This window comes from Dromiciops gliroides, chromosome 2 (assembly GCF_019393635.1).
Source record: "Dromiciops gliroides isolate mDroGli1 chromosome 2, mDroGli1.pri, whole genome shotgun sequence".
In the NCBI taxonomy this organism is placed as follows: Eukaryota; Metazoa; Chordata; class Mammalia; order Microbiotheria; family Microbiotheriidae; genus Dromiciops; species Dromiciops gliroides.
This window is the reverse complement of record NC_057862.1, coordinates 323,754,434-323,767,802: the sequence shown is the minus strand read 5'-3', so window position 1 is coordinate 323,767,802 and position 13,369 is coordinate 323,754,434. Positions and strand designations below refer to the sequence as shown.

At 36.0% G+C, this 13,369-nt stretch overlaps 1 protein-coding gene across 5 annotated transcripts in view; it reads left to right on the top strand.

Annotated features, from left to right (window-relative positions):
- Positions 1-13,369, top strand: part of FAM114A2 (family with sequence similarity 114 member A2) — a 58,750-nt gene that overhangs the window by 897 nt on the left and 44,484 nt on the right. For all 5 annotated transcript variants that reach the window (XR_006354720.1, XR_006354721.1, XR_006354722.1 and 2 more), the window contains exons 2-8: positions 1,217-1,461; positions 2,565-2,664; positions 3,353-3,442; positions 5,113-5,204; positions 9,268-9,402; positions 10,466-10,624; positions 12,374-12,497. Coding sequence is in view for 2 of the 5 variants with exons in the window: in XM_043982204.1 (XP_043838139.1) it covers positions 1,217-1,461; positions 2,565-2,664; positions 3,353-3,442; positions 5,113-5,204; positions 9,268-9,402; positions 10,466-10,624; positions 12,374-12,497 (945 nt within the window). In the remaining 3 variants the exon portion in view is untranslated. The remainder of the gene's footprint in view (positions 1-1,216; positions 1,462-2,564; positions 2,665-3,352; positions 3,443-5,112; positions 5,205-9,267; positions 9,403-10,465; positions 10,625-12,373; positions 12,498-13,369) is intronic.

Below are 13,369 nucleotides of genomic sequence, written 5' to 3'. Positions count from 1 at the left end.
TAGAAAAGAGGCATTACTACTTTTGTTTTTGCAAAGCTCCAGAGGGCCTGTTGAGAGTGGAAATCATAGGGAGACAATTTGTGTTACCATAAGGAAAAATCAATCAGAACTGTCCAAAAATGGGAGGGGCCTATCAGATAGTGAATTCCTCATGATTTGAGACTTTCATTACTACCTCTTCTTTTTTGGATGCTTCTAATTATTGAATCAGATGAAACTGGGTTAAATAAAGTTTACATATACAAGATGGATTATAGATGACCTATACTCGTCCTTATTCATACTTACAGCTTGTTAGAGCTATATGGAACCTTAGAGATAAGCTTGTTCAAATCTTTCATTTTAAAAATGAGGGAATTGATGCCGGAAGAACAAAGATACATATAATCAAACAAGGTGGCAGGCAAAGTGAAGACTTAAAAGATTGCAAGACTCTTGAGTCCTAGCCAGTTGCTTTTGCCTTTATCTCAAACTGCCTGTCTTTGAGGTAGCTTCCATCTGGAAGAGTCTGCTTTTGTAATTCAGACTTATCTATTAATGGCTGTAGAATTTAATTTTGTGCCTTTGCTTTATCACTGCCCTGGTGTAGGAATGTCAATAGCCTGGAAGTAAACTATGTTTTTATATACTATATCTATCTTGATTTCTTGCCCCAAAACTTTGGTGGTGGTAGTGGGATGGTGGTGAGAGCTGGGGAGGGAGGTTTGATAAGATTGCACAGGAGATCAAACAGTAAGACAGGAAAAGTATCATGCCTGATCCAAGAGCTGATTTGATCCAAAAATTGTCACAGATGAAAACTTCATTTACCTCATTTCCCTCAACTTTTCTTTTTCCCAAGGGGTTTGAACTGCTATTCCCTTTTTAACAATGGAGGTAAAGAAGTTACTAAAGTATATGTATATCTGTAACTATTAATGACTTATAAAAAAGTTTAAAGTAGGGGGCAGCTAGGTGGCACAATGGATAAAGCACCAGCCCTGGATTCAGGAGGACCTGAGTTCAAATTTGGCCTCAGACACTTGACACTTACTAGCTGTGTGACCCTGGGCAAATTACTTACCCCTCAATGCCCTGCAAAAAAAAAAAAAAAAAAAAGGAAAGAAAAGAAAAGAAAAAAAGTTTAAAGTATTTAAAGTATTTACCCAGAAAAAGTTATGTTATAATATTAGATGAAAAATCTTGATTTTTGTTCTTGTCATATCATTTTTATTAGGAGATGTTCTAATCATGTCTGAAAATGATGGTGTCAAGAATATGGCAACAGTAGAAGAAATTCCCAGTTTGGAAAGTGGAGACAGTGAGCCAAACAAGCAACTTCATTCTGCTGACCTGAGTGCCAAGCAAGAATCTGAATCAGAGCCTGTTGCTCCTACTCGTAAAAGACCTGAAACAAAACCTCCCAGTGAGCCTGTGACTTCAGAAGTTTTCCCTGATGAAGGCCTGAAGTCTGTAGGCAAGGTAGAGTGTCAGTTATAATCTGAAGTTAAAAATCTCTGAAAAAGAGTGAATAAGAACATATCTTAGACTTATAAAAAACATCAATTAAGCACTATTTAATATCTCCCAGCACCTAAGAAATCTTACATATTATACAAAAATTAAATGGTTAATGTTATTGTTCTTAAAGGAATTTAGAACCTGGACCAGCTTCCCCTTGTATACTCATTTATGAAAGGCAGTATGATAATAAGAACACTGCTTAGAATCAGAATCACGAGTCCTGGGTTTTAGTACCAACTTCTTTACTTGTAAGCTATGTGAACTTGGACAAATCACTGCACATTTCTAAATTTTAGTTGTCATTTTTAAGGTAGGAGAAATAATGTGAAGACATTACTGTCAAGTCACTTAATCTCTGTTTCTCTCAGTTTCCTCATCTGTAAAATGGGGATAATAACAGCACCTATCTCCCAGGGTTGTAAGGATCAAATGAGATAATTTTTTTTAATCATAAAAGTATTTTATTATTTTCCAGTTATATGTAAAGATAGTTTTCTCCCTTCTTCCCTTCCCTCCCCGTTCCATAAGACAGAAAGCAGTCCAGTATAGGTTATCTATGTACAATCACATTAAACATATTTCTGCATTAGTCATGTTGTGAAAGAGGAATCAGAACAAAGGGGAAAAATCACAAAAAAAAGAAAAAAACAAAAACAAAAGTAGAAACAGTATGGTTCAATCTGCATTCAGAATCCACAGGGGTTTTTTTTCTGGATGTGGAGAACATTTTCCATTATGAGTAAATGAGATAATAATTGTAAAATGCTTACCACAGTGGCCCCCATATACTGTGTTATATAAATATGTATTATTATTATGACTTCTCTCATTGAGTTGTTCAGTTGATCAAATGAGGATATGCATAAAGTACTTTGGATATATAAAGTCATTTGTGCATTAGGTGTTGTTTTAATCATAATTATACTTGCTATGTTAGAGGACTTTGATATATGTATACTCTGAAAGATAATACAAAAAATATAGAAGGCATTCATGTTCACATTTCTGTTTTCTCTCTTGTTTTTATTTTTTTTTCTTTCCTGCCTGTTTGAAAAAAATAGGATCCTGTTTCTAAAGAAGTACCCCAAACAGGATGGGGATACTGGGGAAACTGGGGCAAGTCATTGCTTTCTTCCGCTTCAGCTACTGTAGCCACTGTAGGTAAGTTCTGAAGTCATTTTGTTAACTTTTGCTTGTGTTTTGTATAAACATTCTTATAATTTCTGTGCCTCTAGCTTTGTAGGAAAAGTTGCATTACATGAAGAAACATAGAGAATATTAGGAAATAATTGTGATATAAAAATAAAGATTTCAATGAAACTTTTTTGGTTTTTGTTTTTGGCAGGGCAATGGGGGTTAAGTGACTTGCCCAGGGTCACACAGCTAGTAAGTGTCAAGTGTCTGAGGCCGGATTTGAACTCAGGTCCTCCTGAATCCATGGCTGATGCTTTATCCACTGTGCCACCTAGCTGCCCCCTGAAACAATTTTTTTTTAAAGAAGAAAGCATGGGCACATTAGCTAGTCGACTAGTAAGTTAGCAAAATATTGCAGATTCCAAATTGTAATGATAGGGCTTACTGAATTTTTTTTTACCAGTAATTTGAGATCTAGTAATTTCTAGTATTCTAAATCACTTTTTGCTATTAAAATAAAAGATAAACTATGTTTTTGCAAGGGGTAATCCAGGTAACCTGGAATAGCATATATATTCAACTGGTCCTGCCTATTGTGTTGATTTTAAAAATCTGTATTATTCATTTAGAATTGGGTTTGTTTTGATATTTATTTATGCAGTTTTGGTGACTGTGATCATATATATGTAATAGAAGTGTTGTTTTCCTTCACTAGGACAAGGCATTTCAAATGTCATTGAGAAAGCAGAGACTTCCCTTGGCATCCCTAATCCCACTGAAATTTCATCTGAAGCTCAAAACACAGGTCAGTCTCCCGAAATGTTAGAAACTACATTTTTCTATTCAAGTAGAGTACTTGAAGTCATCATTCATTTAGCAAATAACTTATTGCAATCGGAAATAATGCACTAACATAGCAGGAGATTATATTTTTATTGTGTTAAACTTTGCTATCTTCAGAATATAGTGTGATTGGTTCCAAAAAGATTTTTTTTTCCTGAGAAGGTATTTTAAATTGTATTTATGTAATTTAATATAACTTGATTAGATTAGAATGCCTGTAGAAGAGGTGGCCAAGGTGGTGAAATATCTGTAAGCTATATCATATGACAAATAGTTGAAGGAGCTTGGATTATTTAGTCTATAAATGAAAAATATTTTTATGTCATATCAAAGAAGGATTATATTTGTTCTCCATGCCCTTCAGAGGGAAATGTAACTGATAGTTGAAAGCTCGAGAGATGGAGATTTCAGATCCATTAAAGAAAAAACTTACTAATTATTAGAGCCACCCAAAAGCTTAATAAATAGTTCAGGTGGTATGTGGTTAGAATGTTGGCTTTGGAGTCAGGGATACCTGAGTTTAAATCCTCCCCCAGCTTCCTTATCTTAGAAATAATAACACTTGTGTCATAGAGTTGATTGTGAAGATCAAATTAGATAATACGGTGTCCAAAAAGTCAGTCTCATTCTTAAGCTTAGTTTAAAACTCCACTAAGACTTTTGGGGCACCATAAATATAGAGTGCTATATAAACTAGCTACTTTCCAGGTAGTAAGTTCTACTTCATTAGAAGCATTCTAACAGAAACTGGATGATGACTTCTTAGGTATGTTAGAGAAGAAATTCATTCTTCATGAAAATTTGTTCTTCTTTAATTGTATACCTTTTTTTTTTTTTTGGTGAGGCAGTTGGGGTTAAATGACTTGCCCAGGGTCACACAGCTAGTACGTGTCAAGAGTCTGAGGCTGGATTTGAACTCAGGTACTCCTGAATCCAGGGCCAGTGCTCTATCCACTGTGCCACCTAGCTGCCCCAGTTGTATACCTTTTTGAAGTTATTTTTAACTATAAAATTTTGCCTCCCTCACTGGTTAAAACAGTTTTTAGGATGATATCTCAAGCTCAACATATGTTCCAAAAGAAAACATATTGGGGCAGCTAGGTGGTGCAGTGGATAGAGCACCAGCCCTGGAGTCAGGAGAACCTGAGTTCAAATCTGGCTTCAGACACTTGACACTTACTAGCTGTGGGACTTTGGGCAAGTCACTTAACCCTAATTGCCTCACACACACACAAAAAAGAAAGAAAACATTATTTCATTAAAAACCTACTAAGTTCTGGGTTCAAGTCTTTGTTCCGCCATATGCTGGTTGTGTGAACTTGGGCAAATCAGTGTTATTCTCTGAATTAAAATTTTTTTTTTTGGGTGAGGCAGTCGGGGTTAAGTTTCTTGCCCAGGGTCACAACAGCTAGTCAGTGTTAAGTGTCTGAGGCCAGATTTGAACTCAGGTCCTCCTGAATCCAGGGCCAGTGCTCTATCCACTGAGCCACCTAGCTGCCCCTAAATTTTTTTAATCTGTAAAGTTAGATGGGTTAAACCAGACAACCTCTAAGAGATCTTTTAAGGTATGAGGTCCATCAATATTTATGCAGTTTCCTTTTCTCCAACTTTTTCTCTTTCTGTGAAATACAGGAGAGATTAATGTCAAAGAGGATGGAAATACCTCACCAATGGGTGCAGCACTTGGTGTATTCTCAACTATTTCTACAGCAGTTCAGAGTACGGTGAGTATGAAAGGGTATGCTTCTTTTATCCCTCATATAAGATGTAGTTTTGAGTAGAAGAAAACGGGATAGACTTGTCTAGGAGATCCAGGCTTTATCCCAGGGTCTAATACTAAACAGGTTAATCTTCTTGAGCCTACTGTGCTCATCTGTATAAAAATGCTTGTGGTACCTACTACATAGGTATTGTAAGGAAAGTACTTTGTAAAGCTTAAAGCATTATAAAAAATCAGTTATTATTTTTCAAATCCTAGCATTTTCAAACTTTTTGCTCTACCTTTTTATTTAAAAACCATGGTAAATGATACTATTTATATTTATGACATTCGACAGTATAGATTATATGTCATGACTTGGATTTATGTCTGGGGTTAAAAACATCTATAAGAAAAAGTGGTGATAGATGGGGCCAGGGATAGTGTGAAGGCAAGAAACAGCATTTTTCATATTTGGAGCTTTAAAAATTTGTAAGTAGACTAGACTTTCTATCTTAAAAATATTGTTCACATGTAACAAGCTATAAAACTTCATATCCTTTGATCCAATAGTTCTGTTTTGGGGAGCATATTCCAAGAATAGCCTAAAAGAAAAAAAAAATTATATACGTGTTCATAGCAATGCCATTCATAATGGTGAACATTGGAAATGACCCAAATGTCTGACGGTAATAATTACAGACTCAGATTTATAAAAAAACCAACCTTTTATAGTCCCCATAACAACCCCATATGGTGAGTAGATAAAGTATTATTTTTTCACAGATAAGAAAACAAACTCTAGAAAGGTGACTTGCCAAAGTTCATACAGCCTATATAAATGACAGTCCTCTTGAACTTTAGGCCTTCTGACGAGTCTGAGACTCTTTCTATTATATTATATATCGTATATGAACACAAAGTCACTTTTAACAGCAATATATTACTGATAAGTGGTCCATATTAGCATGTAGAAGTGTTTCTTAAAATAAATAAGCTGTTCTTTTTGTGGTGGCAAAGAACTGAAAATTGAGGGAATGGGTGCCCGTCAATTGGGCAGTGGCTAAACAAGTTGTGGTATATGATTTTTATGGAATACTACTGTGCTGTAAGAAATGATGAGCTGGTTGATTTTAGAAAAATATAAAAAGTTTTGTACGAAATAATGAAAAGTGAAGTGAGTAGACTTAAAAGAACATTGTGGGCCAAAAGTCACAAAGGGGTCTGATGTTTTAATAACTTTTTGAAAATTAGTTTTTCTTTATTTCATATATATATATATATATACATATATTTATTTATTTCCTATGCATACTGTATATGATGCATATGTATTGTAAATTTAAAACAAAAAATAAAGGAATTATTTAATATTGAAACCCCTTCATGGCTTTAGGCCCACCATGTATATAATAATGTCAATATTGTTTGAAGAATAATTGTGAACAATCAAATTATTCTGAATACTATAAATAATCAGATCAACTATGAAGGACCTTTAAAGGGAGATGCTATCTACCTCCAGAGAAAGAACTGATAAATATTTATGTATTTACATATGCATGTATTTATATATATTTATAAAAATGCAGCAAATGGTGGTCTGTAGAGGGTGGTGGAGAGGGAGGGAGACAATTCAGAACTTAAAAGTAACAAAAAAACAAAGAAAAAAAGTTGTTTGCCTTTACCTTATTGCTGTCATTGTATAAATTTTTTCTATTCACTTCATTCAGCATGAGCTCATACAAATCTTTCCACCTCTTTCTAAAACTATCCCTTTCACCATTTTTTTTACAATTCAGTAGTATTCCATCATATTTATATACTTGTTCATCCATTCCCCAATTAATAGTCCCCATCCCCAGATTCCCATTCTTTGCTACCTCAGTACAGCTATAAATTTTTTTTCTTGTTATCTTTAGAGTTTGTTTTACTTAGGACTCTTAATTTACCCTCCCCTTCTCCCCTTTCTCTCCTATTTCCATGTTGAATAAAATATTTCTGTACTAAACTCTGTGTGTGTGTGTGTATGTGTACTTTCTTTTAACCAGTTCAAGTGAGACTGGGGTTGAAGTTTCAGCTGTTCTCCCATTCTCTCCTCTTTGTATAGATGTCTACTTGTACACCCTAATTATGTGAGATAATTTCCCCTAACCTTCCTTCTTCCCTGCACTGCCATGTATTCCTCTTCCCCTCTTTTTCCATTCTTCTCTTAAGATCATCAAGACATAACAGAACCACTCCCAGGCCTAGTCTAATTAGACTCTCTCTGGGATTCTTGACGAAGACAGAGTTCAGAGAGGACATATGTATCATCTCTCCATAATTGAATGTAAGCAGTTTTTCGTTGCTTAGTCCTTTATCATTGTTTGTTCATGTTTACCTTTTTATGATTCTCTTCTTTTTTTGAACTAAAAAGTTTTTATGCAGCTGTTGTCTTTTCATCAGAAATGCTTGGAAACTCTTTGTTTCATTAAAGGTTCATTTTCCCCCCTGTAGCATTCTACTCAGTTTTGCTGAGTAAGTTATTCTTGATTGTAAGTCCACATCCTTTGCTTCCTGGAATATCATATTCTAGGTTGAAGACTCCTAGGCTACTAAATCCTGTATGATCCTACTTTAGGTCTTCAGTACTTGAATTCTTTCTGGCTGCTTGAAGTATTCTTTTCTCATTTATAAAAAACAAAACAAAACATTTTTAAAGTCCTTATAAAAAATTCTTGCTTCATCTCTTCCAGAAATTCTAGTTGAGTTTGTGCTCAAACTTTGTTTTCATCTGAGCCATTGTTTATAGATGTTCTGGAGTCATTCTTTCTTAACCATTTGTGTCTTATGCATCTCTGCCACTGTAATAATTTTTTAATGTTTTTTTTTTGGTTTGTTTTATTCTAGGCTACCTCTTGACTCAAGATTTCATATTAGGTCTGGGTTTTGCCACACTTCTGGAGGGAATGTCTGGGCTAGTCCTGTAGCTGTCTTATATACTTGTCAATATTGAGTATCAGAGACAGCTCTGGCAGGGGACCTATAAATTTTCATTGCTCCCAAAGTGGTCTGATTCAGGGTAAAATCGGATTGCTGCTAGCCCTTGTCTGAGCTCTGCAAGCTCTTGACCTGGGTTTTGGTCAGAGGAGTAGTAGACTGTTGATAGACTTAGCCATCATCAGCTAGCTAGGAGGAAGTTCGGCTGGTTCTGAGTGACAGAACTGCAGTGTCTCCTTTGGTCTGGGATTCCTTCCCTGGTTATTCCTCTGCAAGCTGGTCTTGATGCTGGAACTGATATTCTATTCTGGTCCTGAGGTCTGAGCCACATTACTGCTGCTGTTGGCTTCTGGGCTTCTTCCTTTCTCAGTACACTGCACAGGGTCTCACTATGCAAGAACACCACCACTGTGCGTACATTCCTTTTTCTATCTGACCTGTATCTGATACCCAGAACTGGGTAGTAGGCAACTAAGCTATCTGTTGTTACTTGTCTCTGTCTGCATTGCTTCTTGCTATGCTGTCATCGTGGCCCAGCATGCCATATAATTGATTTTTTAAAAGAGGAGTGAGCAATCAGTTCTTTAAGATATCCCCTGTGGGGCAGCTAGGTGGCACAGTGGATAAAGCACCGGCCCTGGATTCAGGAGAACCTGAGTTCAAATCCGGCATCAGACACTTGACACTTACTAGCTGTGTGACCCTGGGCAAGTCACTTAACCCTCATTGCCCCCCACAAAAAAAAATCCCCTTGTGGTGTAGTTTTGGAAGACCTTGGTGCATACCAGTTTTCTTGTTCTACCATTTATTAACTTTGAGTTTTGGCATGTCGCTCCTCCCATCACTCCTTGAACCTCATTTTCCTCTTCTTTGTAAACTTAGCAGGAATATTATGAGCAAAGTACTGTGAACAGTAAATACACTATAGAAATATGAACTAGTGTCTTTATGATTATCAGTGTATTGATTTTAGCATTTAATAAGTCTTGTAGAAGAATCATGACATCATCACCAGATGTGGCTCAATTTTGTCTGCATTTGCACAATTGGTAGGTACTAATTCATTTTCCTAATGCCATTCTGAGTTTTGTACATCTGTTTTCCAGGGAAAGAGCGTTATTAGTGGAGGTTTAGATGCTTTGGAATTCATTGGGAAAAAGACAATGGATGTAATAGCTGAAGGTGATCCTGGATTTAAAAAAACCAAGGGCCTAATGAACCGAAATTCTACATTGTCTCAGGTACTATTTCTTCTTACCACCATGTTTCTTCTTCCCATTGTGATCCATATTGGTGCCTGTGGTAAGAATCTTAAGCCCTTCTTTATTTTTTCTTTTTGACATGTTTTCAGTAGCTATTTCTCCAGGCAACCAAAACTGATGCAATCTTTAGTACTTGAAAAAGATTTCTGATTTTATCAGTGTGGGTATTGTTTCCACTGATTCAGATAGCAATTAGTGTTCACTTTCTAATGACAAGTGAATATATTGTTAATATAGTAATAATTAATAAAATCTAAAAATGAGCTAACAAGGGGGCGGCTAGGTGGTGCAGTGGATAAAGCACCGGCCTTGGATTCAGGAGTACCTGAGTTCAAATACTCAGACACTTGACACTTACTAGCTGTGTGACCCTGGGCAAGTCACTTAACCCCCATTGCCCTGCAAAAAAAAAAATGAGCTAACAATAATTTATGTTCATATGATGCTTTAATAATAGCTGGTATTCATATAGTATATGTACTATCCATGTGACCTTGGGCAAGTCACTTAACTCCTCAAGGCACTCAGTTTCCTCATCTGTAAAATGAGAAGATCAGACTAGATGGTCCCTTTCAGCTCTAAATTTATGGTCCTATAATTCCTACTTCCTTCTGGGGGAGAGGGTTGGACTAGATAAGCTCTGAGGGACTGAGATTCTAAAAATCTGTGGTTAAAGAGCTAATGATCTGAAATGGGGCTGGTTCTTATTTTTCTTTTCAGTTTTTGCCCTTGCATATTTCTACTTTATTAATCGTGTCTAAGCTTTGAGATGTATGTGTACATTAGGTTAATGTCAAAGCCATTTTTCTGAAAAATATTTGGTTTCTCAAGTATTCATTTTGCTGCTCAGTACCAAAATAATTGTGACCAATTCTACAATGAATCTCCTCAGTATTTCCATCTTTAATGTTTCATGAATTAAAAGGTCAGTACTTTGTACTGTTAATACCCTTGGTACCTGTCTTGACTTCTATTTCCTCTGCTTTTAGAAGTCACCCTTGAGCTACCATTGTGCAAACTTAATGCTCCTGTTTCTTTTCAGGTTTTGCGAGAGGCAAAAGATAAGGAAGAGCTGAGGACAGCCAATGAGGTTACTATGGATACTGACAAGAAAGCTCATTACGGATTATTCTTTGATGAATTTCAAGGCCTTTCACATCTAGAAGCTTTGGAGATGCTTTCTCGAGAGAGTGAAATAAAGGTACTGTAATAGTTTGAATATAGAATGCTTCCCAAAGTAGACAGCTCACTCCTTAAATGAGATCTCTTTGAAAGGGGGGAAACTATATAGTATAAACTGAAAAAGAATTATGCAAAATTACTTTGATACTCCAATGACTTTTTGATGCTCCATGACTTTTTCAGTATGATATACTTTCTAACAATGCAAAATACAACATCTCCATCCTCTATAGGAAGTCTTTATTAATTTCTGTGACTTAAAAAAATGATCATCATGTGGCCAATCCTTAGGTGAGGCATCTGCCCATACTTTGTTTGATTAGTCATAGCAATCTGTTGCCAGATCTTTACTTAAAACTTTCCAGTTAAATAGTAGCTATAGAGCATGCACGTCAATGGCATAGGTTCAAGAACCTCAGGTTACCTCTGTTTTGTGATAGTACATTGAAATGCACACATTTAACAGATATAAAAAACACAGTTAATATGAAGGGTGATGGAGTGTCATGATGGGGGATGTGGGGAGAGGAAAAATAGGCCATACATTCTGGGACTGTAGGGAGAGGATCCAGAGTTTGCAAGCAGGCACCATTGTCAAACTCACAGATCCATACTTAGGTAGACAGAAAGAAAGAACAAAAGAATGGTTGGTATCTATTGAAAATGTTATTGTCAATCTTTGACTCTTGCTTTGGGAGATATAGGGCTGAGGGAGTTGGAATAAAAATCAGGGAAAACATGATTAAAGATTGCTACATTCAGGTTTTGGATTTATCAACTTTTGAAAGAACATACAGTTTTAGTTTCAAGCAAGATGTAAGGCAGAAATGAAACTGGAAGTCATTCTTCAAGAGGGAAGGGAAGGCATTTCAAAGATGGTGGTTCTAGATTCCTTAAGTCATGTATGTCAGTAAGTAACAACTACCTAGTATAATCCAGGCACTGTGCTAAGCACTAGGGATACAAAAGAAGGGCAAAAACAGTCTTTGCCTCAAAGTGGCTCACAATCTAATGGGGAGAGGCAACATGCAAACAATTATATACAAACAAGATATATACAGAGAATAAGGTGCAAGCATTAAAGGGGTTTGAAAAGGCTCTCTTGCAGAAGATGGGATTTTAGCTGAGACTTGAAAGAAGTCAGGAATCAGAGGCAAGGAGGAAGAGAATTCCATCCTTGGAAGACAGCCAGTGAAAATGCATGGAACAATGTCTGAACCTTATGCTTGAATTAGAACAAGGAAAGTGTTGTCTCTCAGTAGCCATGGGAACAGAGTTTTCAGAAGTCCAGCTGTTATTTTTTCCTTTACCTTGACCTGCTGGTTCCATAAAATGTGCTGTTTTGTTTGTTATTAATTGATTCAATATTATTTCACATGTATTTCAAAAACAGTCATCAGGCACTAACAATTTTCTAGACATCTCTGATCTAAGCTATAATTTGGATTTACTATATATAGTTGAAAAGCCTAATACTAATAAAACAAACAAGTAAATAAATGTGTATACATGTTATCTCTTTATATCCTCTGAAGGGGCCAACCAACCTTCCATCCTTAAACTTTGGTAAACACAACTGTTATTGACCAATGAACTATTGCTGTTACTGCAGAATTGATCTTTAGCCCCTTAATCTGTAAAATGGTTATAGAATACTTTCCTTATCTGTAAAATTTATTTATCAGTAAGGACTTCACTGGAATTTTTATCCATTTTCAATTATTTTTTATATTCATGTATATTTTCTGAATATCTTCTTTGTAACCAGGCGAAATCCCTCACTAACTCTCTGTCTGGTGAAGAATTAGAGAATATAAAACTTGAATTGGAGCAACTCAAAGAAGCTTTTTCATTAGCTGAGTTCAGTGATGAAGAGGAAGATGAAAAAAAGGGTAATATATAAATTCACTTATTATTTGGGCCTGAAGTATAATTACCATTGAGACAATCTGAATTTAGAATTCTAGATCACTGGAATTACTCTCATCTACTCTGGGTTAAGTATTCTTGTCCCTACAAAGAAATTATATTTCCTACTGTGATTTGGCAAGTTAACATTCTGGTTAATCAGCCAATCTTTGATCAGTTTAGTTAGTGTCATTCAGCCCTTCAGCTCTGATAGGAACTGACTAAATTGAGTTTGTGAGCATTCAGACCTTGGAACTAATACCATCAGGCTTCCATGATGACCCTTCCAAAGTGCATACTTCTCATAATAACCATTTTTTCCCCTTGCACTTTCCTATGAACTTTTGTTGTTGGATAAGATGTTAGAACACAATACCAGCTGACTGTTCAGACTAGATTTTACTGGTTCTCTGCACTTTGGGAGGTTGCTGTTGGACCAGCTTTGCATTTTCAGGGTCTTTATGTTATCACTATTTGCACTAAACTGTGCTGCCTCTTGTTCTAGGCAATGTACTACTATATAATATACCCCCAGCTCCTTAAGAACATGTCTCATTCAACTTAAGAAGCATTTTAAAGCATCTATTTGGTGCATACCAGTACACTCTATTCTTATATTTCATTTTACCACCCACAAAAACTTGAGGTTAGTAGATGGACCCTCCTTCAGAGTCTCTGTGTTGTCATTTCTTACTCAGGCTCTGGGGAACTAAAATGTGGTAAATTGAGGAAACCTCAAGATCTCTGATGTACATAAAGTGTATTCTACTTTACTTTAGCTACCCAGAGGTTTTCCTTTGAAGTTCTTGGTTGTGCCTAATAAGTGAGCTCAAGATGAATGAAGTGTTGCTGTATA